Source organism: Lepisma saccharinum, chromosome 3 (genome assembly GCF_977018435.1).
Source record: "Lepisma saccharinum chromosome 3, izLepSacc3.1, whole genome shotgun sequence".
NCBI lineage: Eukaryota > Metazoa > Arthropoda > Insecta > Zygentoma > Lepismatidae > Lepisma > Lepisma saccharinum.
Genome location: NC_139231.1, coordinates 122038993 through 122064490, shown reverse-complemented (window position 1 = coordinate 122064490; position 25498 = coordinate 122038993). Strand labels below are relative to the sequence as shown.

Below are 25498 nucleotides of genomic sequence, written 5' to 3'. Positions count from 1 at the left end.
CCAGCCGAAACTTCTACATCTCCCTTCAGCCTCCTAAAGTCCCTACGTTTCTTCCTGGTGGAACGACTTTGTCGCAGGACATTACGGGGATTTCCGGGATTTCGCCCCCCAACCCGCAGCCCCCCCCTTCGACCTGCAGGACGGGTTACCTATTCTCTACCCACCTCATTGTTAAATCGTATGGTCACAAGGTTCAACTCTCATTTACCAGTTCCTTGAAAATAACCTTTATGAAGGTTATCAAAATTTCTCGTTCCTCCACGCTCTGGTAGCAGTCTTTATCCTCTATTCCCCCAGTTATAACCTGCTTCTAGCTTCTGTTGAAAGGACATGATAATATCACTTATTATCTCAGTTATTAGTTCCCGCAAATCCCATAGAATTTGAGGGAATATTTCACCAAATGCTCTTCGCCGCTAATAGACACCTAATGTCATGCGAGATAAGAAATGATGACTTCTGGGGGACCATACTGACATTGGAGACAGTTGTCAACCAGGAGTGCCTAGTACTTCGTATTACTGTATAAGCTGCGGTCTACTGTAATGAAAGCCTAATCATTTTACCACATTCTAAGCGGTACTTATACACTGCAAAAAAGTATTCTCGTCTGCAAGAACAAAGTCCCTATTGCACTGAAAAATCACTGGTGCTAAAACACAGACAGAGGTCGCAGGAGTTACATGGCAGACTTTGGTCAACTTTTAACCGCAGTGGTGTTAAAATGGTGAGTGGTCGACTCACGAAAGGAACTCACCACCGAAAGTTCTTTGTCTGGGCATTATTGTTCCTTTGTGGGTGTCCATTTATGAATTTCATCTACTTTCATCTCCATCGTCACGATTAGCCTAAGAAGGAAGAAAATAACATTTAAAATAAGAACAATAAAAGCATGGTAAATTTAGAATCAAATTTTTAGGCCGGTCTGATTTTTACCCGTTGCAGCAATAATTTTATACAGTTATAATTTTGGGGGTATTTTTAATTGCTTGCATTCTGACATCAGTGGCGCGCTCAGTGAGGGGGTTGGTGGGAGTCATAACCTTCCTTAGGCCCAGTATTTCTAAAAAAAAAAAGAACGTGAAAGGCAGTTAAAAGATGGCAAAATAAGTAAAGCCCACTAAAGAAAGTACACGTACCCCTGCTCTTTCGATAATTCTGAGCACGCCACTGTCTGACATTTTTATTTATAACATACTAGCTCATTGCCCGGCGTTGCCCGGGTATTTATTTATCCCAATCTTCTATTAGACAGGAAAATAATTAATTCTAACTATAGTGTAAAATGAACTTGGAGTTGAACGGCATTGGGAGTGTCACTATTCATCTCGGCGACCCAGAAAACTATGGATTCCTCACTAATATCGGTCGTATTACATGTCACCCCCTTCCCACCCCCACGAGTGCCAGGGGTGTCTTGGAGTTGAACGGCATTGGGAGAGTCACTATTTATCTTAGCGACCCCGAAAACTATGGATTCCACACTAATATCGGTCGTTTTATATTTCACCCCTCCTACCCCACCCCTAGGGGTGCTAGGGGTGTCTTACCCCCACAGTATTTCTTTCCAGATTGTAAGTCATATGTGTACGAAGTTTGGTTCAAATCGCACAACGCGTTCGAGAGTTATGCCGGAACAAACAAACACGCACATATACATCCATTTTTATATATATAGAAGAAGATAGATTTTGTGCGTCTCAATCATTTATATGTATAACAATAGAAACAACAATTTTCTCGGAGAAAAGTTGAGATACTCGTGCAATATAGTACACTTAATGAAAAATTAAGAAAAATAATAAGATTATACCAAAAAAGTTTAAATAAAGACTCGATAGCGAAGAAAAAGTTAAGGTAAAAAAAAAAATATCGAAACGGTATGAAACTGAATACAAACTCGAGGTACAGCAATCCACCCTCACCAAAAAGGTCCGAAATATCTACAAAAGTAAGAACAGGAGAAGAATGTCTTTGAAGAGGAGGGGGTATATTGGTTCCAGGTGTCATGTTTCTGAAATTCGAAACTGTTTCCTTCCTGAATTAGAAAATCTATTATTCTTCTCTCCTTTGTGTTTTCGATCCTCCACTCCCTTCCTCCATCCCCAACCCTTTTTTTTCACGGCTAGTTTAATGAAAATTTTGCAGAGTTTCAACCTTATTGCGGTTGAGTACTGTTACTTCCCTACCAGTTAATTAACACCTTACCGCAGCCCTCGTGGGGTGAAGGGCGCGGGGTATCCTCAACTCGTAAGGAGCGCGGGTCTCCAGCTTTTGTTCTCTGAAGCTCAAAGGAAATGCATTTTGATTCCGTCAAGAAACAACCAGAAGGGAGTTAATTTCTTTCTTTCTTTTGTGGTTCTTCAGAAAGTTTAGACAGGTAACGCGAAGAAACTCTATCAAATGAAAACCGCACGAAACTTTCGACATTCCTCCCCACACACCACCTCTTTTCCCGCTCTAGCAAACGGACCTACACTTTCGTCTCGGAATCTGAAGCAAGGCCGCGCGTAATGGTAGAGAAGTGGAGAAAGCGAGTGGGCGGCTGCGTTTTCTCCACCATGCATTCACTTTCCCCTCTTACGCGTTCATTCGTCGAGCCCTCTCAAGCCAGAACTTACGCAGAGGCCTAGTTTCCGTTTGCTCTCTTCAGAAATTCCCGGGAGAGAAAGCTGGTTGAAGAAGTATTTTATATATCCCTTGGTTTTCTTTACAAATCTCCTTCTCTCCCCTAGTTCCTTTTATTTCTGTTAATTTCTTTCCTGTTTGCTGCTTTTATTTCTTCCTCTCCCTTTCGCTTCTATTCTTTCTTTCTCTCTCCCCGCTTTGCAAGCTTTTTTCTCTTTCTCGTCCCATCCTTTATTTATATTTCTTTCCGCTTTGCTGCTCTTATTTCTACCTCTCCCTTTCGCTTCTATTCTTTCTTTCTCTCTCCCCGCTTTTGGATCTTCTATTTCTTTCTCCCCGCTTTCCAAGCTTTTTTCTTTCTCGTTCCCTCTTTTCTTTTATTTATATTTCTTTCCTCCTCGCAGCTTTTATCTTTTCTTTCTCCTCCTCGCTTCTATTCTTTCTTTCTCTCTTCCCGCTTTCCAAGCTTTTATTTCTTTCTCGTCCCCTCTTTTCTTCTATTTATATATCTATCCTCTTTTCTGCTTCATTTCTTCGTCTCCCCCTCGCTTCTATTCTTTCTTTCTCTCTCTCCCCGCTTTCGCAGCTTTTATTTATTTCTCTTCCCCTCGTTTTTTATTTATTTGTCCTTCTTTCCTCTTCGCTGCTTTTAATTCTTCCTCTCCCCTCGCTTGTTTTCTTTCTCTCTCTCTCTCTCTGTCTTCCCTATCGCAGCATTTGTTTGTTTTATTTCTCTCTGCATCTCTTTTTCATTTCTACCTCGCTTCTTTTATTTCCTTCTCTCTCTTTCTGTCTGATTCTTTGAAAACATCTGATATTATGACACGTATACGTGACGTCACATTATTTTGATTCCACATCTGAATCTCTATTTTATTTCATCCCCTTCTTAAAGAGTTTCCCGCGGACCACGATGTAAGCGACCTTCATAAAAGGTGGAATCGCCCGCGGAAAGGCGGTTAGCACGGCGGAAAGTAAGATCGCGTCTATGTAATGAAAGAAGCTCGTACAATTACACTGACAGTTGCAAGTAAAATGAGCACGTACCTTGATACACGAGCTGTTGGAAATTATGTCCTCCTGCATCCACACATTTACGGCATTTTTAGAGGAAATTTTTACTAACACGTATCAGTCCCTCTTCCAAAATTGCTTCAATTTCCCTCCTGATATTTTCTTTCAATCCTTCTAATGTATGGTTTCAGGTTTGAAAGCTTGGTAGTCGCCACGCTGACGTCATGAAAATGTCTGTATCTTGTGCAAGGCGCCGGAAGGATTTTTTATCGTACTTCAACGTTTTCCCTCATTAAGCACACGCCGTTTTACCCTTTGCTTCTTACCTTTACCTTGATTACCTAAATTTGTTCACAAGTATCCGAACACTGCCTCTGTGTGAAACAGGAACCTCTGGGAATTCTGATGCAAAATGTATTTTAACTTCCCTACAAGAATTCGAAATGGCGTAAGAGTCGTGCATAAAAAATGCGTTGTTTTAAATTGTACGGATACCGTGGCATTATTAAACTGCAGAGAAGCACCAGCAATACGTGAACTGAAACAAAACAATCTAAAACACTTGTTAACACCTTAGCACTTCACAAACATGTAGAAACTGGACACCAGCTATCTGGATAATGAAGCACTGACGCGTCCAGTGGCAAGTCAGCGTACCGCTGTGGGTCTAAATGCCGGCATATGCGATCTTACTTCCCGCCGAGCTAGCCGCCGTTCAGCGGCCGACTCGACCGAAAAAGGCACTGTTATTTCCTGACGCTTTTCCAAGTTCACAAATACAGGGGTAGACATCAATACCGCGGATCTATAATGTAACAACGAAAGAAAGAAGAAAGAAAAGAAAAGAAAAAAGGAAAATAAAGGAAGAAAAAGATCTGTAATACCACAACCAGCTGGAAAGAAAACGCACAAAATATACCAGCACAATCACAGTTCCATTTTTAATTTATCGCACGCTTCCTTTTTTTTGCGGGCAGTCAAAACCCACGGTGGATGATAAAAATCTCCCCATACCAGCTTTTCTTTCTCGTCCTGTGAATGTCGCCTTTATGAAATGGATGTGTCGCAACAACCTTTTTTAGATTCTTTTTTTCTGCCACACAAACAGACATTTTTTATTGTGAACATTACTCATAATTTGCGGCTGTAAGAACAGAGAATATTGTATAAGGAGAGATGTAAAAACGCCCATATCCCAGTGCTAAATGGTCACATTGGGCGAAACAGTTTCTACACGTTGCATAAAGTACGAGGAGAGAATCGACAGAGGGCGTAATCATCGCGAAATAAGAGCACGGGCGTTATATTTTATGCAAATAAAACTATTTCCATAATGTGCATGGATATAAATGTTATGGAAATGGAGTGTGAAATGTGGCATCCACAAGGACATTTTAGGATAAGAATAGCTATTTCTAAATCATATTAAATGTGGAAGCTGCCAGGCTTATCATTACTATTATTAATAATAATATATGGATATTTATAGTTTGCTCGTCATCTAATCCTACCATTGCTGAATTATACGGTATTATAGTAATATTTCCGTAGTGATTCGCAAGGGCTCGACTAATGAATGCGTCAGAGGAAGGTGAGTACAGCTACCCGCCGTTTGCAGAAGCGCGCAATGCTTTGCTCCGCTCACTCCATGTCTTGCTCCACAGATTCCCGAGACAGGGTGTAATTAGATATTACGCGTTATTATTGTTTGATGTAATTAAAGAACGATGGGCTTGTTCAGAAACTTAAGACGAGACCGAGACAGTCATTGGTCAATCACGAGCCGAGGTGAGACTGTATCGAGGCTAATTTTGGTGGACTATTCTCGAAACGATTCGAGTTTCGAGCTGTCAAAGGACCTTTGTCTCATTTGCAGGCGGTAGAAAGAACCGATCAACGAAGGTGCGTTATCATGGGAACGAACATTTCTTGTGTGCAGCCACTTATCAATAACTGCAGCCACTTATCAATAAGGAGTTGCTAAGTTCAAGTAATCGCCTGGGTCTTTCCGATCGTCTTGGTTTAACTGCGTAGGCATCAGATGTTGATTGGCCAAATGGTGTTTTTTTTACTAAGGGAGTTTCACAGCGAAACGACAAGCGACACGTGTCGCTTTGAAGCGAACATAGTAATTTATACAACATTTCGAACCGAAGACGCACAACAAGCTTCACGTGTCGTTTGTCGCTTGCGTATCGCTCGGACTTGGCGTTTTCTCAATAGCAACGTGTCGTCTCGTTCTGTTGTTCGCGCATGCGCGGTGAATGTTTTGGTTTAAACTGGTCGCTTGCCACTTACAGCTTCGGTGTGAATTCTTCGTGTCGCTTTGGTTTGAAATCTCCCTTTTATTTATCCAGGCTGGAATGGAAAGTGAAAAGTCTAGCGTATATAGTTTTAGGTCAGTGCATATGATTTCTTTGTTTTCGCCTCTCCCGAGTTTCAATAACTTGCACCTATGATTGGCTCATAACAGTGCCTCTTCGTACGTTCTGTTATGGTGACGAATAAACTGATTGTTTCATTCAGTTTTATTGATTGATTTAGTCCTTTTTAACTTCGCTTTTGTGCCACTTTTAGCTAATTGCAAAGAACAGGATGAGTGATGAGATGATGAAATTGATGAATGAACACTCACAAACACCCATGCCTAGGCCGGAATTCGAACCCGGGACTCCTGGCGTCATACCGCGATGACTAATAAGGATTAGTGCAATTATGTCATTTCCCAATGCCGACATCAGGCGAACTGATCAGAGAAACAAGTGTCGTTTGCAGATTCGGTGCGAAACTCCCGTGTCGCTTCGGTGTGAAATCATCTCACCAAGGGTGAAGCAACAAATGAGGCAACGTCATACCAGCTCTGTTCTTTCGTCATGGACAGTACACTGGAAACAATTCTGCATTTTCATTGGTCAAGAAACCGGTTCTGCTGAACTTTATAATCCGTACGATCGTTTGTTAAAAACTTTTTCCCTTGTCATGATGCAGAGCCGCAAAAATGAAGCCCTTCTTTTTTATTATTATATTATATATTATATAAAAGCCTGGTATCCCCCATAAAGCTCAGTGAACGATATCAGATTTGAATATTGATGTCAGTCGATAACTTTGACAGTGTCTCCCCCTCTCGTTGAGAAAAGATATCTTTCTATTTTTTTTCCCCGACCAATTCACAAAGCTTATGTTGGACCCGATCGAAGAGGCCCTCGACCATGGGACCCAGCGATCCGAAAGAAGCAAGGCGGAAAGGGGGAGGAGGGTGAAAGAGGGGGGGGTTAAATTTGAAGATCTCCTGGAGGACTAGTACAGGCTGGGGGAGATGGTTGAAGATGATGCCAGTGGAAGAATGACAAAAATATGCAAGACGTAAAGGAGATGAAGAGCCGGGGGCGCGGGGGGGGGGGTAAGAGGAACTTCTGGAAAAAAATAGTAAAGAGAGAAAGAATAATCTCTCCTTGATATCCCGATGCAATCGTTAGGTTCGGATGACTTCGAGAAATCATTTCTTTCTCCGTGAACGTAGCCAGTTGGAAGGCAAACTGGGGTAGTTTTTGTTGAGGGTTGTTTCCCTATGTTTTTCTCTTCCTCCTTTCTCTTCATATATTTTATATCCTCTTGTATTTTCATGTAACTTTATTTCGATTTGTTTCCGTTCACATAACACTGCGAGATAAATTGTTTTTCCTCCCTTAAATTTGTTTACACATATCAAAATATTGTTCGCATAGTCCAGCAGTGGCACTGCATTGTAAATCATCATAGGATCTCTTTCGAGCCTTCTAACCTAATTTCAGGAACAGGAACAAACATTTTGCTCATTAATTAATTGATTGATTTGGTTTATTTACTTCGCTTTTCTTCCGGTTTTGAAGATGAGTTTTTGAGTTTGTTGTGTCCATTTTATGCACAAAAAAGCTAATAGGGACTGGACCTACAGTTTAAAATTGGATCCGAACTACTCGGGGTGTCAAACCCGGGAACCTTTGATTACAAGGCGACTGCAGAACCACTACGCCATAGGGAAGGCCCAATATCGAGGATGAGTGATGATGCTATGAAATTGTAGGGACAGTCACAACGAATGCCCATGCCGAGGTCGGGATTCAAACCAGGGACCACTGTCGTCGAAGCGCGCTGTGAATTTTGCGCGTTAAGTGTACTCAAACCAAGCACAACCGTAACCATTGTGAACTTTCAGCCCACTTTTTACAAAGATTAAATTCACATGAACGTCCCTATTTCAGCTTTATTGTGAATGTGTGGGGGCCTTACCTCAACATTCCGTTTTGTGACTTCATCACAAGGTAGAACGAGCAGGGAGAACTTTACCTTATCTTTAACCCTAACTTGCCAGGAGGAGGGGAGGGGGCGGTTGCTATCAGGCCCACCGCCTCTAGTATTTCCATATTTCAACTGGATTTTTTTTATAAAAAATTGAAAATTAATTATATTGTTCCTTTCTTCCCACTGTATTTAATTTGTTCATAAGAACAAATGTAATGTAAGTGAAGAGGCAAAATACACTTGGTGGACGGACCTATCAGAAGCTCCCTTTGAATGCATGTTATTCGAGACACTAATGCCAGTAACAGTAAAATTGGTTGCTAATGATGATAATTTTTTTAATTATTATAATTAATAAATAACTGTGCCGATATAAATAAAAAAGCAGTAATGAAAATCTATTATGGTTTATGTGAGTTTCAGTGAATGGTAAAAATATGTGTGTCACACTTACGCAACAATTCATTATTATTTTTATTAATGGTTGAAATTTTTGTAATTATTAAAATTAATAAATAACTGCACACATATAATCAAGAAAGGGAGCAGTGATTGAATAATAAAATCGTGTCTTGAATTTTAGTGAAAAAAAAAGTATGGGCGTGTGAGCCGCCCCACCTCCTCCTCAGGTAAGTAAGTTTCTCGTACCGCATGGGTAAGTATTAACATGTACCTTCAGGAAAGTTGTGAAATAGGCCTACAAGTGTATAGTTAGTATACGTATCATTTTACACTCCTTACTAGCACGAGTATGATTGATTCAGAAAGAGACTTCCGGTTATAAAACGAATCAATTCGAAAACTCAAAGCAAGACACTTGAAACGCACTAACTAATTTACAAACTGGATTTTTCTTGGTGTAACGACGTAAAATAAAAAGCACGTTTCTTTACCCTTATTGACTAATTGGCATATGCACGTAAAGGATTCTTTCTGAATGGCTTTCAACTTCTTGCAGCTGAATCTTTGGGCCACAACCAAAGTTAATTAACGTACGTGAATACGGCAACGTTGATTACATGTGCGTTTCACCGACGAGATTAAAATTTACGATTTGCACAAAGAAAGTCAAAAGCGGCTGCTTGGCATTTTCTATTTTAAAGCGCTGGAATCTGAGCGAGATGAAGTTTCTCCTGTGTTCGCAGCCTCACACAAGCTGTTTTCGAATACTTGTTCAGCGGGTATTTATTAACTGTATCCCCACATGAGACAGGTAGCGGCTACCTTGCCAAGCCATGTTTCTTGCGCGCACGTAAGCCGTCAACTTGGTAAGGTGAGTCTAAAGCAACGGGGGTTCAACGACCGGCTGTGTTCTTCAAGCATCCTAAAAATAAAGGTTTCATAACATGGCGAAGTCCAACAACAAGGGACGTCGACACGACGCTCTACTCTGTTGTGGAATCTCTGGAGCAAGGCCGCGCATAAGGGAAGAGAAGGGGAGAGAGCAAGTTTGCGGAGCATAGAAATGCGCACTGTTGCAAACGGCTGATACGTGCACTTACTTCTCTTCTCGAGAGTTGATTGATGGATACATCTCGAATCACTACTTGCGCAGATGGCCTCCCCGATGGCGCAGTAGTAGCGTCGTCGCCTTGTAATCAAGGGGTCCCGGGTTCGATACCCGGTGGAGGCACATAGTGGTTCGGATCCCACTGTAGGTCCAGTCCCGATTAGCGTTACTGTGCATAAAGTGAACTTAAAACACCAATTCAATCAACCAATCAATCTACCAGTTAAGAAAGTCAAGAAAAAGTAAATAAATTATGCTTGTGGGCAAGAATTTTTAATATTTCTCTAAATATAGTGAATTTACATTGTTATATACCTGTACTGGGATTTGATAAAATTGAATTGTAGATTAGGCACACACAGGAGATGTACTACGTAGAAATTTTCAGCGAAAAATGCAGGCACGACCAGGACTCGAACCCGAATCTCTGGCATACCGTGCCATTGCTCTAACCACTGATTTACCGAGCCGGCCTGCCCTAGTCTGATTTTTCGCTATCGCTGTTTTACCTGCGTGGAATCGTCTCTGCCAGTGCTACCGCAACGCAAATTGAATGTTTGGAAATCTAAAATTGTATTGAGTTGTGGTAAAGATTTGTTCACTTTGTTTCTTAGGACTTACAATCTTGTATGCGTGAAGTTTTATATATTTTTTTGAATAAAGTAATGTGGCCATTCCCCCATCCGGAACGAACTCTGAAGCATTAATTTTTACATGCATTAATAGCAAGTCTAAAGATCTTCCTAAAGTAGAGCTTCAGTTTTCATCTTAACCGTTCTTGTGGTACGGGTTTCTCATTGAATAAAAATATCTAATTTCTAAATTACCAAGTGTACTTAAGAAGGGGGTGATTAAATAAATGTTAAGAAAAAGGGAGGGGAAGTCAAGAATTTTGTATTTGTTATTTTGGTAGACACCCTGTTACAGTACTTCGGTTGATAGATGCATCGACTAGCCCGAAACAATATGCTGAAGTTTGAGACCCATTGCAAAAGCTTCCGACAATGCTTCTTATGCGCAAAAGGTCAATAAACAGGGGAAAGGAGAACGCATTGCGAGGACAACACTTGTCAAACCCTTATAAAAAAGTCGAGAGTTCGTAGGTGCCGTAACGAGTTTCAGGGACTCATTGATTGATGGGTTTATGCGAGGGAAATGGGGTCGGATTGCTCCATCGGGGTGAGCTTGTCACACGCACTGGATCGTTAAAGGTAGGAAATGAAAATGAAATGTACTTTTCCCTCCCTCGAAAAAAAAACGATGCGTTGAGAGAAAGAGAGGTCTGCCGGAAGGCAAGTGAATGAGGCAGACTCAATCACCATTTTTTCTCTGTGTGTATCTTTTTATATATTTATATATATAATCTTGAATCTTAATCTTGAATCACAACCTCGCAAACGAAAGTTTCCTGTTCATTCTCGGTCTGGGCATGAGTGTCCCTTCATCAATTGCATTGAACTTAATCAGTCCTAATCTTCGCCATTGCCCTAAGTGATTGGAAAGACAGCTTAAATGAAAATACAAAATGGGCATGGGTGTACAGTCACCTCACTTAGTACTCCGGTAGCTTGTTTCTTTATAGATCATATTTGCAGATGATCCAATTAAACCTACAAGTGTAACACCTTATTACTAACTTCATTGTCCGTGCACCTATCCGGGTTGTAAGGGGTGACAGTTCTGAAGACACTCAAATGTCAACCTCACTTGCACGTAGTACACCCTGGACTGCATTTTGCAGACTAACGAGGCTCCGGCGCCTGGAACTGTAGTCAGGATAACTCTCTGAAAGACCCGTGTGTGTTGTCCCTATATGCTTGTCATTCTCCATCTCATGATCATTTATTCTTATCTTCGTTATTAGCGAAAAAGTGGCAGAAAAGAGGAGTAAAATAAATCAATCAATCAATCTTTTTTTTCATTCTATCTCTCTCTCTCTCTCTCTCTCTCTCTCTCTCTCTCTGTGTGTGTGTGTGTGTGTGTGTGTGTGTGTGTGTGTGTTACTTCTTCCTTTGATCTAGATCTCACTCTTTCTCTCTGAGGACACTCTGATAGAGGAAGGCAACAGCCTTGCAATCAAAAGTCTCAGGTTCGATTCTCGATCAGTGCATATAGTGGTTCGAATCTCATGTTAAAATTTCGATATAGACTCAATTAGTCTGAAGTAAAAGTTATTTTCTCTGTTTTCCCCTGCTTCATCTAATATTTTTCATTTCTTTCATATTATCTTTTCAACGTTTTCCTTCTTTATGTTTGTTTTCCCTACCTTTCTTTCTCTGCTTCTACGATGTATCTTGTCTATCTTCCTGTAATCTCTCTTCCTCTCCTACCCTTATGTCTCTTTCTCTGTCTCTATCCCATTTGTCCTTCTCTACTCTCTTCTGCCTGTTCTGCCCATCTACACTTCTCCTTTCCTCTTTATGCCCGTTCATGTCTCACTTCCCCTGTATCTATCTCTTTTTCTTCTCCCTCCTCCCCTCTCTCGTGCCCTTTGGGGGAAAAAAATGAATCTTCCCTGGTTTTAATTTTGTCTCCGGCCGCCTGTACGTCTGTCTAACGCTGTCCCCGCAGCGAATTTCACGGATGATCGATTGGGCCGGTCATGCCTTGAAGGATGAAGACAGACGCAGACCTCACCCCCGCATATGTGGCGCTATTGTGCCCCTTAATTGGCTCAGTGTTGACGGAAATGAAAGTAGTTTCCGCCCGACTCAAATGGAGGAGAAATTGAGGTTAAAAAGAAGTCGCGGAGAGAGGGAGGCAGATAGGCAATTCCTCTCTCTCTCTCTCTCCGCCCAGTCTTCCGTTATTGGTTCGCTCTTGGAAGCTCGTTTTGTTGTGCAATTGTTTCTAAAGCTGTTAATTTTCGTACTAGTTGAGGGAAGGGGTGGGGGTGTTGTTCATATTCTTGGAAGATACGGCCAATAAAATCCCTATCTTCCCAGTTGTTAAACGTAGCACCTTATCGAATTGAATTCACCACCTGAACATTTCGAAAGAAAAATATGCAACCCACGCACACACAGCAAAGAAAAAGACACGCACCAATTCTCAATTACCATGGTGCATTGCTGATGTGAAATTGCGAACAGGCACAAGGAGAGATTATTCATAAGCAGAAAGGGAGAAAGGAAGAGAGATAGATAATACTGGGAGAAAGATAAGCAGAAGCAGAGAAGAAATAGAGCTAAAAGGAAGAGAGACGAAAGAAGAAAATATAAGAAGGTAAAACATACACAGAGAAAGATAGGGGAAGAAAGAAAGCGGCTGATAAACAGATAGAACAGAAGAAGAGAAGGTGATAGAGAAAGGGGAAAACAGAGAAGAAAGAAAGAACAAAGAGGAAGAAAGAGGAAAAGAAAAGCATATAGAGACAGAGAGGGCGGACTGTTAGAAGAAAATATTAATTGAAGAAGGGAAAAGGAGAGAAGAAAATAAGAAATGACATGGGTAAGAAAGCCAAGGGAGAAAGATAGAAGGAAGCAATAGGACAAAGATGGTAGCAAGGAGAGAAGTAGGGAGACAGAAAGATCGATCAAAAATAATTTCAAGACGTTATACAATCATCATTCACCCAATTATCGGGCATTACCGATTTCCACGAAGCAACAACAGCGATATGCTATAATATTTAACATAAAACATAACCACTGTGCTTTCAATGTAATGATATCTTACGTTTCCAAATCGAAGGAAGACTAAATTACAACTTGTCGAAATCCTACTACTATGTAATCTATCATAAGCTTTTAGATCGATATTTTCACGGTAGAGTTTGTAAAGGATTAGAAGGTTCATACGGTATAGGAAAGTATTCATATAATTCCATATATGAAACATTAATTTTCATATAAAAATTTCTGAGAGAGACGGAATTATTCAAAAAGTTGTGTCTTACCAGGACACGCTTGCGCGTGATCATAAGAAAGAGTGAAAAGGAGAGATATGAGAACAGAGAGCGAAAGGATTGGAGAAATGGAGATAAAGAAGCAAGGGGAAAGAGGAATAAAGAAACGAAAACAAAGAGAGAGAGAGAGAGTAAGAAAGGAAGATAAAAAGTTGGTCTCCTTAATCTCTGGAGCAAGTGAACGAAAGCAAGTCTTCACCAATGGTAATCAATCTGGTTCTCCAATCACGTATCAAGAACCAAGAATCCTCTCAAAATAGCGTCATTGATTTCTAACGTAACAGATTCCGGCGTCTCAGTGGGCTATAATAACCTTTACGCTAACGTGAAAATTTCTGGCACGGAAATTCCCACTTCGGTTCCTCACGTTTGCCTATAGTAGGCATCACACCATTTGATTTCAATAGAAACAGACAACAGAATATCTCTTGCTGCGTTTCTCCGCGTCTGAGTGGGCGCTAAGCATTAAGGTGGTTTCTAAACTTTTACTTTTTCTACAAGAAATTAATCACTTCACTTCTGTGAGGACACAAATTATCATAATCGACAAAGCAACTTATCACAAACTTACACTAATTTCTTATATTATTGCATGTTCATACCTGCTATTGGTGTTATTAAGCGCGCTTCTGGCCTGATGAGATACCTGCAAGAAAGAAGAAAGCAAATGAATTGGACATCCAGAACAAATTTCTTGCACATACATATGGAACAAACTATCAATGTTTTTGACTCAAGGTGTGTAAAACGCATATCAAAGTAAGGCAAAAGTATTTTGTAGTTTGGATATTTAGCGTAGCTTTTGTGCCACTTTTACCTAATTGAGGCGGTGAGAATGAGTGATGGTAAGATAGAATTAGCTCTCGAAAAGAATGTTCATGCCCAAACCGGGATTCGAACCTAGTAGCAAGATAGATCTGGCTTGTCCAACAGTCTTCAGAGGTTAGAACTTGCGTTCATGATGCACAGCGTACTGAAAATTTTGACGTTTTCCTACAGAAACAACAAGTGTCAGTGGCAACCATGAATCTTTGCTGCATGGTTGCATACCTATAGGATAGAAATGACACTTTTCGAGGGTTCGTAGCGTCGAAACGAGGCTTTACCGAGCAAGACGTTGCTGAGAAAAGTTATTTGTCATGATGTCCTCTACTGAATTGGTCGTTATGAAGCGACACTTTGTAGTCTGTCCCAGAAGTGTGGTAAAAGGTCAATTATAACTGCAGAGACGGGAAGAAATCGAACAGTGTACGCTGCTGTAAACGGCTGCAGTGGTTTTCCCTCTTACGGGTTCATTGGTCGAACCCTGTAACGTGCCCACCGTTACATGGTGGTATGGTAAAGTGTGGCATGGTTTGGTATAATGATGTATATATATTTAAAAACATTCTGCCGGCACACTGTCGATGGCTCACATGTTAGTTTTGTAAGAAGGATGCTATTGATTTATGTTATCTCTCTTTCGGTCAAAGAATGTGCTCTTCCCATTGTTGTTGGTTTGGAACTGATAAAGAATTGTCTATTATCTTCTGTATAGAATCGGTACAATGCAATGTGCTTTTAGTTATTTTTATGTTTAGGGATTTTTACCGAGTAGGATTTGAGAGAATTTTGAACATACGGTTTGTATCTCTGATTAAAGTGAGTTGGCAACGCGTACTCATAGTTAGGATTTTCGCCGCCCATGCGCCACCCCCAAACATTATAAAAGCAGCGCAGACGGGCCGAGAGCTCAGTTGACTGCCAGATGCCAACTGCGGAAGGATCGGAAGATCTGGTCCCCAAGACTTCGGTCTAGGACAAGTCCCCGGCCAGATCTTCCCTGTCTGATGTTTCCCCCTTACTGATCCGGTTCCAGGTTCAAACCTCGGACAAGCCCCCGACCGGGTCCTTTCTTCAACAGTACCTTGGTTCCCAGGTGCAAACCCCGGGAAAGTCCCCGACCAAGGAACTGAAATGGATGAGTCCGTCACGAACCGGTTCCTAGGTGCAAACTCTGGACAGCCCCCGACCGGTTCTCCCCGTAGATCCTGGTTCCAGGTTCAAACCTCGGACGAGTCCCCGACCAGGTTCTCGCACACCGTCCGTCCTGATTCGTTGGGAGGTACCGACGCTTGTCACCTGGCTCACGCCCAAAAGGAGGTACCCGCGGACCCTGTGCATCCTGTTTCTTTAACTTCTACACCCCCCCCCTCCCAGTTGGCAATCTTGATAGAGGGCGTTTTTTTATTATTATTATTGGTCACGTGTGATTGTTTAGTCACGTGGGGGGTTCTCTTTTAGGTAATCACGTGGGACCCTTTTTCTGTTAATTGGTTTTCGTTAATTAGTCACGTGGGCCCGGATAATTATTAGTACATTATGGGACTCGCGTATTTGTATCAAGTGGGATAAAGTAGAGTAGTGTGTTGTTCCCATGTGGGCTAAGGTTTGTATTATTATTATTATTATTGGTGCCTAAGTTGAATAAAATTGTCACGTGGCATGAAAACAGGAGGTCCCTAACTGAAATAAACTCTGGCTATTTGGATCCAACTGGTAAGGTAATTAACTCTAATCTATCAGGGATAAAATTGTATGCAACCACCAGAGTATATATAAGGTAAATTATTTTGTCATGTAATAAGTTTGTTAACGGGTCAATGCTTTACCCGGGGGTCGAACTGATTATCATTTAACACAACATTTATGTAAATACCTTGTATTCACTTTTTGCGGTAAAATATAAATGACCATTGCTCACACTCAAAAAGGATATTCATGTTTTTCATTTCGAGCTTCACTGTTATTCACGTTACACCCAGCAAGCCCTGAGATATCCAGAATCTGTGTTCTCCGACTGGAATGAAGTTAGCACTTATGGGTAGACTTTTGCCTCGCCCTCCCCCTGCTTGTAAGGTACTGTGTAGCTCCTTGTGTAGGGTGCTGCGTAGCCCCTGAGCGTTGCAACCCTCTCCAGTCACTACTTTCGCAGAGACTTGATTTCATTCGCTTGCTCCACAGATTCCCGGGACAGAGCATAGGTCAAACACACATCACGTCTAAGCGAGAACTGAACCGGCACCTTACGCGCAATCACTCCACGCAGAGGCTGGTCTTATTCAATCCAAGCTGCGGGTAACATTGCTCCCATGAGGGACATATCTAGACCCGGAAGACATTACTTGTGAGGGGATGGGGGACAATAATATCACCCCTTCTCCGCGCCCACCGCTAAAATTGACACACGACCATCCAGACAGGTGACTGCAGGATTTCGAATCCGTGGACCTTGAAAATGCGGCCTCCCTCACCGTACACACACACAAAGGGAAACGACATCCCGTAAACTGTCGAAAAGCTCTCAGGCAAGACTCGCTAATTTCCGGGAATCTATTTGCACTTTCCGCGTAAATGCCACCACGGTGCGGGTGTAGCCTCGAGAAAGAAGCGGCGAAAGGGAAAACAGAGGGCGGTGGCATCATTTTGTTCCCACGGTGGGGGCAGTAGGGTGCGTTTGTTTATCATTTTGCCACAGGCCCCTCGCTCTCTTTGATGATTTTCATTAAAGATACAATTTGGAAGTTTTGTCCAGACGTCCCTTATCTTAATTGGATGCACAGCATACAATCACACAAAAATAATATATGTTAGTGACAACCCTGATTATGTGCTTCGTGGTTGCATGTATTCAGGATAAAAATACTTTTTCTTTCGAAGTCTCGTATCGTGACTGTCACAAAAGAAGTTCAATTATATAATTTGTTGCACATGGTTTGTAATACTTATTGTTTGTTTTCGGAAAATTATAATGCTGAATTAATATAATTATGCACTCTGTCTCAGCGGTCTGGAGTAAGGCCGCACATAACAGTAGAGAAGGGAAGAAACCGAGTGGGCTGAGCAAAGCAGCGGGTGCTGCTGCAAACGACTGGAAGCTGCAGCCGCTTTGCTCACTGGTCTCCAATCACTATAGGTATTTTCTACTCTTACGACGGGCGCCTTATATGCTGGCAAGGGAAGTGGGGAGCAGGGAAGCGACCAATCCAGCGCGATAAGAAACGCAGCAGCCTGTAGAACGATTTGCGCGTTGCATTTACCCTCCTCGACCTTGTAACTCTCAGCGCCACCGCTGATGTCTTGTTGGTCTGCGGCGTATTCCCCGCTCTCCACCTCTTGCCAGCATGAGAGCCTCCCGCCGTAAGAGTAGAAAACACCTATAGCCCCGTTTACTTCGTTGCACTTTTTAGCACTAGGTGTAGTGGAGGTGTATCCCGGTGTCAGGCTGGTGCAAGGAAATGACGTTCAACCAAGTAGCGGTGTTCAAGTTCGGAAGATTCAACAAATGCCTGTCTGCTGCTTTAAACGTTCATTTGATTAGTTAGCACGCACCACGTGATCACCGCTCCAGAACGTAGTGCAAACGGTGCACACACCAAACACACTACTTGACATGAAATCAATAAATTAGACGAATCGGTGTTGCTCCGTGTTAACAAACTAGACGTGCGAGTGCAGAAAGAGTAAAAAAGTGCAGCGAATTTGACGGGGCTATTACTTGTTCAGACTTGATTGCGTTCTCTTGCTCGCCGGCCTGCGTGGCGGAGTGGTTAGCACATAGCGCCACGACGTCAGGATAGGTGTTCCTTGTGACTGTCCCTTCATCAATTCCATCATATCACTCAATCCCACCTTCGCGATTAGCCAAAGTGGCAGAAGAGCGAAGTGAAGTAAACCAAATCAACCAATCAATCGTCCGCTTCCTCCACCTTCCCGGGAGAGAGTATGCAGAGAAAGTAATGAAACTCTATTTAAATAGTTCAGCCCCACCCCGGGTGTTGCCGCCACTGGTAAGAATCCTTACATTTCAATACTCCAAACGTGTTTCTATCCTGAAAAGATCCACACTAATTAAGCATTCGTCTAATTGACATTTTCGCATCGCATGGCTTGGTCTCTAAGATTTAACTTTGTTCGGGCTCTGCAGTGACCACGTGTCTCAGGGATGGAACTTGCAGAGTAGCATCCAGGCATCTTTAGACGCAAATATATCTTGATTACTCCCCTCCCCACGCACGCTACACTAATTATGCAAGGATCTAGATAACAGTGATTGCCTTGGTAACCACCACCCAACCCTGGAACATCTGCTGGAATGTTGATTACCGAAACAACAGGAGACAAAACGAAGACTTGCTGTTTGTGGGTGCGCAGAACAAGAGAAGAACTGATTGTAGCAAACGATGTAATCTTGTCAGCAAAGGATTTAGCTCAATCTCGTGGAGGATGACTTATTTTCCGCCCCCCCCCCTTATTGTTGTTGTTTTTGCACTGTTGCAAATTGGTGGTTGGTGGTGCACCAAGCATTTCGTAGGGAGGCATGTGTTACCACCATTGGACTGTGGCTCATCCATTTCTTCAGCCAATGGGGAGTTCGCTCTATCGTCGTTCTGACTTACTTCCAGGGTGAGAAATTAATAAGAAGCCATCTTAATTTTGCACACATAATGAACATACTATACATAACAATAGACAGTGTCTCTTATTACTGAGAAGAATATAAAACGCACCTGGAATAATTTAGTTACAACCCCTTTCACACAAATTGAATTTCAAAGTCACATTAACACCCATCCTTGAACTTTTGGATACTGTCCCACCCTCAAACTGGTGGTTTAACATTTCGTAATATACCGGGTGTTTCATAAATAATTGAGGGGTTTCAAAAATTTATTGCAAGTAAACTATTGAACTTTCGTTATTGAAACCAGTCCAGAACGATCAAGGAACGCAAACAGTTTGTGCGTGTATGATTAGTTAAGCTGTTCACATCCCTGCCGCTAGGCGACACTAAAATCACACACATCACTCTGTTTTGTGCAATGTTTGGTCCCCAAAGTCACCCGACCTTACACCGTGCGACTTCCTTTTGTGGGGTTTCATCAAAGACAGGGTAATCGTCTCGCCGATGACGGGTGATATCGCCGCCCTAAGGGCGCAGGATCGTTTTTCATTCGGGGGAAGGTTTACAAAATTCAGTCTCCCCCATATATTTATACTACACAGGTATAATGTGAAGGCATGAGAAATATTCCATTTTAGAACACCACACACGAATTTCCTGTTTTTTAATGCAAAATTTACATATATATATTTTTTTTTATTTCCTTGCTTAGAATTTATGGTTACTTAAAAAAAAAACAGATTTTTAAGACCAGATAACAATTCCGACTCTGAACCTTGTTCTGTACTCATTTTGAATTTAAGGGAACAGAAAATCAGGAGTTCGAAATGTGTAAATTGCGAAGAAAGAAATTCATTTTAATTCAGTGTGAGATCAAAGGGGGTAATGAGGATTCGATGTAAAATAAACCAAATCAATCAATCAAACATTCCCACCTCACTCAAAGACCTTGTGAATCCAATCCAAAATTTACCAATATCTACAGCTGAATGTGAAAGCGGGTTCAATGCCATAAACCTCACATTAACTGATTAGAGAAATCCTTTAGAAGTTTTAAACATACCTAGATACTTTTCCTTTCCTTAGACCCCCAGTGCATCGCTTTCATGCAGAAAAAAATGTAAGAAATTGGACACAGTTTAACTATCACGGTGCACTTGACAAGCTAGAACCTGCAGTGAGTCTCATTTATCTCGCGAATTCATCTGACTAATGTGATTTTCTTACAGTTTGATTTTAGAGTTTAACTTAAAATGGCGTTTGTGTTAAATTTTAAGCAATTAATGTCCAATTCTAAGTATATCTAATACCTTCTGATAAAAATCACAAATTGCACCCTGTCTCAATGTGTAGGAAACATTTCATTTCACCTAGGAAGACATCGCGATGAGACGATTTAAGAATTATCATAGTCTCATCTCGTCTCCTGTGTGCTGAGGTCCTTCTCGTTCTTGTTTGTGCTTATTTTGTTTTGGTTTCCACTCAGAAGTTATTAAAACTTATTCTAGATTCATTTTATGCTCAGATAGGTTAATCGTGACTGGATCTAAAGTTTAAAGTAGAATGCAAACCACTATGCATGTGGAATCCCTTGATTACAAGGCGAAATAAGCAACACGTACATTGTGTCTCCACTCAAAGTTTCACAACGTACAATATGTCAAAAACTTTTCTTAATAACGTTTTTCTGCTTAACATCTTGTTTCGACGCTGCCTATCGTCGAAATACGGAATTTCATCCAGAATAGATGAAACCGGGCATCACAGGCTCGCAATTGTCACTAATGGATTTACTTTGCAATTACAAATAGAAGACCTATTTGAATAAAATCAATAAAATATATGCTTGGTATGTCTGGATAAGACACATAGTAATTTAAATTTATTTTTAGCAATTTCATCAAATACGATACCACACTTTCGAACATGATCGTCTCGGACCTCAAGTATAGTCTCGCTTTGATTTTGCAGAGATCTATTTCAGTCTCGTCTCGAAATTTGAGAGGAAACATATACTTTTCCTTGTCTCAGTACCATCTTTATTTTAACAAATCTCTTCATAGCCTATATAGGTTTAAGTATAGTTTTCCGAACACCATCTTAGAAAGTTATGAAAATTATGGGTGAGATACAGGAGTACATTGTATCCCCCAAGTTGGTCTATCGTGTCTTGTCCCATTTGTGTACGTATTTGGTTTCGAAAAATTCCATTTGAAAAATTCATATACTCTTCTGATGAAGATTTGTATCTTATCTTCGAATCGACGCGACCACTTCTTTAGAAAAGTGTACCCCTCTTACGCAAAAGAGAATTCGTCTGTATTCGATTCGATTTTCTGAGAGTAAACGTTACCTGATTCCATCGTTCCACTCACATTTTAAACAATTTTCATCTCATTATAAAGGTTTCTAAGAACACAGATCAATGAACTAAATCATAGCAATCACAATGTAGTAAAATAAGTTTACAATGGTTTGAATTTCTGTGGTTAGGAAGATAAGGTTATAAACAATATAAAAATTTTGAATTTTGAATTAAATTTTTTTTGGTGCTTCAGCACTGAGGCTATTTTCCACACTATATGGGGTCCAGCCCCTTATCATATCAAAAATAAAAGCGTGTCTGAAAACTAAAATGTCCTTACCTTGGTTAAAAGCTGAGGCTAAAAAGGGCGCTCAGCACAAATAAGGACAAAACACAGGACAACACAAACAAAATTATACTGGCCATGGGGCCAGTCGCCAGAGCCTCGTTCGTCTGCAGTACAGGGTGTACTACGTGGAAGTGAGGTTGACTATTGGGTGCACTGCGTGGAAGGAGCACCCCTTGCACCTCAATATAAATATTTTAATTGAGCGAATTGAAAATAGGTTCTTTTAACAGTAGCACCTTGCGTCTGTCAAATTATCTAAGGGGGGTACAGTTGAATTTACGGGGTGCAGTACCCCCTTCAAAAAATTAGGGGGGTACGATATACCCCTAACCCCTGTACCTCCCCCGCCCGTTCCTGCGCCACTGGAGCGTATCACCGCAGCGACAAACACTATCGACAGGCCCATGTTGCCGTGAGTGTTGCAAGAACTAGACAATCGTGTTGATGCGTGCCGTGTCATCCGTGATGCACACATTGAACATTTGTAGGTGTTCGTTCGTTCTGAACTGGTTTCGTTAAGGTAATATCAATACTTTACTTACCTAGCACCTAGTACTTACAGCCAGTACCTATGTTGAAGGATATAGCGACCGAACGTACCAGCGACAAGACGCACCAGCGACAAACGTACCTACCACCTGACTGCTACTTGCGAAGGGTCTTCTAATGAGTCTTAAAACATTTGCTATGCGGCCAAACGTATCACTTGATGGGACGGCAACAAAAATAATTTACCGAAATTACGATTTTCTCTAGTTTTGCTGATTTCCATCACACTTGATCCAGGCTTTGGACTGAAAAAGTTACTAAATAATGTATATATAGCTATTTTGACGTGTTTAAAATCAGCCGTGGTTAAGCTGTTGTCCACATTATTTTATTTTCTCTCTTCGTCTTTTTTTCGATCTTTATTTTAGTTATGTCAGTCCTAACCTAACCTAACGTCACCTTTGTCGTGTAGGTTGCCAAGAGTATTGTAAATCTTGTGTCTTCCACTCGAACCCTTTTCTTCACCTCTTGCATACGCTTCTGCACATCTAACTGAGCATCATTCGGGACTCTTCTTCTCGAACCCTTTTCTTCGCTTCTTGCATACGCTTCTCGACATCTAACTGAGCATCATTCGGGACTCTTCTTCTCGAACCCTTTTCTTCGCCTCTTGCATACGCTTCTTCACATCTAACTGAGCATCATTCGGGACTCTTCTTCTCGAACCCTTTTCTTCGCCTCTTGCATACGATTCTTCACATCTAACTGAGCATCATTCGGGACTCTTCTTCTCGAACCCTTTTCTTCGCCTCTTGCATACGCTTCTTCACATCTAACTGAGCATCATTCGGGACTCTTCTTCTCGAACCCTTTTCTTCGCCTCTTGTATACGCTTCTTCACATCTAACTGAGCATCATTCGGGACTCTTCTTCTCGAACCCTTTTCTTCGCCTCTTGCATACGCTTCTTCACATCTAACTGAGCATCAATCGGGACTCCCCGAACGGGTGGCGCACCGTATTGGAATGTCTGACATTTTCAAGCGTTTTCCTTGAAGTGGTACGTTTTGTCGCGGAATAAATATTTTGAAGGTAGGTGTTCATCTGAGTGGTACGTTTCGTTGCGAAAACCATAGTGGTACGTTTTGTTGCTGGTATGTTCTGCCGAGACACCATTTTGAAGGGAGTAGGAAAGAATTGTTATCTTCCTTTCTCATTCTCACGCAACGGCTCGTCAGGTGCCTGGGCTTACCTAGTGTCATTGGGTTCCGACTGGAAAGTATCAAGTATCCAAGTGAATTGCTATAACAATATACACAAAATTCTTTACGCGCTATTTCATTTATATATTGGAAGTTTTTTGTGGGGGGAGAGGTAATAGGGTGTAAATTTTACCTTCCTCCTCCTACATAGACACCCTTTCGACATAACTATTCGAAACACGATCCACAATAATACCGAATGCTCTGTTGGAGCGTCCATGTGCATTAACCCCAAGGTGACTCGCAGCACAAGCTGACCTTTGCGTGTGCTCCGGTCCGTCCGTGATGTAACGAGATGGCAGAGCCATCTAGCCGTAATATCAGGAAATTCAGGATGTAATTCTACACGCCAGGGACGGAATTTGAAATAAGGCTATGCTCTTCTGCGGTCCTTCTTCTGTGAAGGAAATTTGGTTTAAATAATTGTTTCCAATATCGTAGTCACAAACGAGACAGAAATCCTTGTTCTCATCTCGATTTTAGAGAGGTGTATCTCGTCTCGATTTCAAAAGTATCTCTCGTTCTTGGTCCCGGTTTTAGAAAGTTCTGTCTCGTTTTTGGTCTCGTCTCGACTTTAGAAAGTTGTGTCTCGTTCTTGGTCTCGTCTCGATTTTAGAAAGGCCTGTCTCGTTCTTGGTCTCGTATCGATTTTAGAAAGTTCTGTCTCGTTCTTGGTCTCGTCTCGATTTTAGAAAGTTCTGTCTCGTTCTTGGTCTCGTCTCGATTTTAGAAAGGCCTGTCTCGTTCTTGGTCTCGTCTTGATCTTAGAAAGTTCTGTCTCGTGTTTGGTCTCGTCTCGATTTTAGAAAGTTCTGTCTCGTTCTTGGTCTCGACTCGAGTTAAGAAACTTTTGTCTTGTTCTTCGTATCGTCTCGATTTTAGAAAGTTCTGTCTCGTTCTTGGTCTCGTCTCGATTTTAGAAAGGCTTATCTCGTTCTTGGTCTCGTCTTGATTTTAGAAAGTTCTGTCTCGTTCTTGGTCTCGTCTCTATTTTAGAAAGTTCTGTCTCGTTCTTGGTCTCGTCTCGATTTTAGAAAGTTCTGTCTCGTTCTTGGTCTCGACTCGAGTTAAGAAACTTTTGTCTCGTTCTTCGTATTGTCTCGATTTTAGAAAGTTCTGTCTCGGTGTTGGTCTCGATTCGATTTTAGAAAGTTCTGTCTCGTTCTTGGTCTCGTCTCGATATTAGAAAGTTCTGTCTCGTTCTTGGTCTCGTCTCGATTTTAGAAAGGCCTGTCTCGTTCTTGGTCTCGTCTCGATTTTAGAAAGTTCTGTCTCGTTCTTCGTCTCGTCTCGATTTTAGAAAGTTCTGACTCGTTCTTGGTCTCGTCTCGATTTTAGAAAGTTGTCTCGTTCTTGGTCTCGTCTCGATTTTAGAAAGGCCTGTCTCGTTCTTGGTCTCGTCTCGATTTTAGAAAGTTCTGTCTCGTTCTTGGTCTCGTCTCGATTTTAGAAAGTTCTGTCTCGTTCTTGGTCTCGTCTCGACTGTAGAATGTTCTGTCTCGTTCTTGGTCTCGTCTCGATTTTAGAAAGTTTTGTCTCGGTGTTGGTCTCGATTCGATTTTAGAGAGGCCTGCCTCGTTGTCGGTTTCGTGTCGACAAGTTTTGGTGGTCTGGTATGATTTTGTTACAAGCCCGTCTTGGTCTGAGCACCATCCTTTCTAACCATTACGCTGAGCAGGTTAGTTCGAATGCAAGTGAAGCAACAACATGCATTGTTGGCGATGGGTGGGGGGGGGGGAGAAGTGCAGTAAATGCCACATTCACAGCTACAGGAAGACAATATAGAGACGTTCCTTCACTGACACCTTACCTTTTCTCCTACGACGATTCTCACAAGGCAACGAGAACAGATTTTCCACAAGAACCCGATCACAACAACGTCACAACACACTCCTCCCGCGTAAAGTCCACATTCACACTGCACACGAAAGCGCAGCGAATCCTCTTAGGCCTTGGGCCAGGGCTATTCTAGGCGGCGGAAAAACTGACGGTTGCGAGAAGCAACATGAACCAAAACGAAGCAAGAAAATAACTTGTTTAATTTCCTTTTCTTCAAGGGAAAACTTGTCCCCGCGTCTAGAACGGGCGATGCACACAGAAAAATCTCGGTCATCTTTGCCTACGAAGTAAATATAGTAACTCTGGCGGCGCTCCAGACGCTTTCCCTTTCGCCGCCCCAGACTTCTTTTGTTCTCCACATGTCACTCACAGCTTCCACACACGTGCACCGTGCAAATCAACGCCACACATGTGGCTTCAACGTCACTCTGTTTTCAAGACGTTGCACTCCGGCCAAAGTTTCAACCTG

General features: G+C 41.8%; 1 protein-coding gene across 3 annotated transcripts in view; it reads right to left on the bottom strand.

The window, feature by feature from the left end:
- The window catches only part of Scgdelta (sarcoglycan delta), an 810958-nt gene that overhangs the window by 111979 nt on the left and 673481 nt on the right, over positions 1 to 25498 (bottom strand). For 2 of the 3 annotated variants that reach the window (XM_083120140.1, XM_083120139.1), the window contains one exon: positions 13946 to 13989. Coding sequence is in view for 1 of the 3 variants with exons in the window: in XM_083120139.1 (XP_082976265.1) it covers positions 13946 to 13989 (44 nt within the window). In the remaining 2 variants the exon portion in view is untranslated. Of the gene's footprint in view, positions 1 to 13945; positions 13990 to 25000; positions 25184 to 25498 lie in introns of those variants that run through there. The other variant, XM_083120141.1, reaches the window with a different exon arrangement.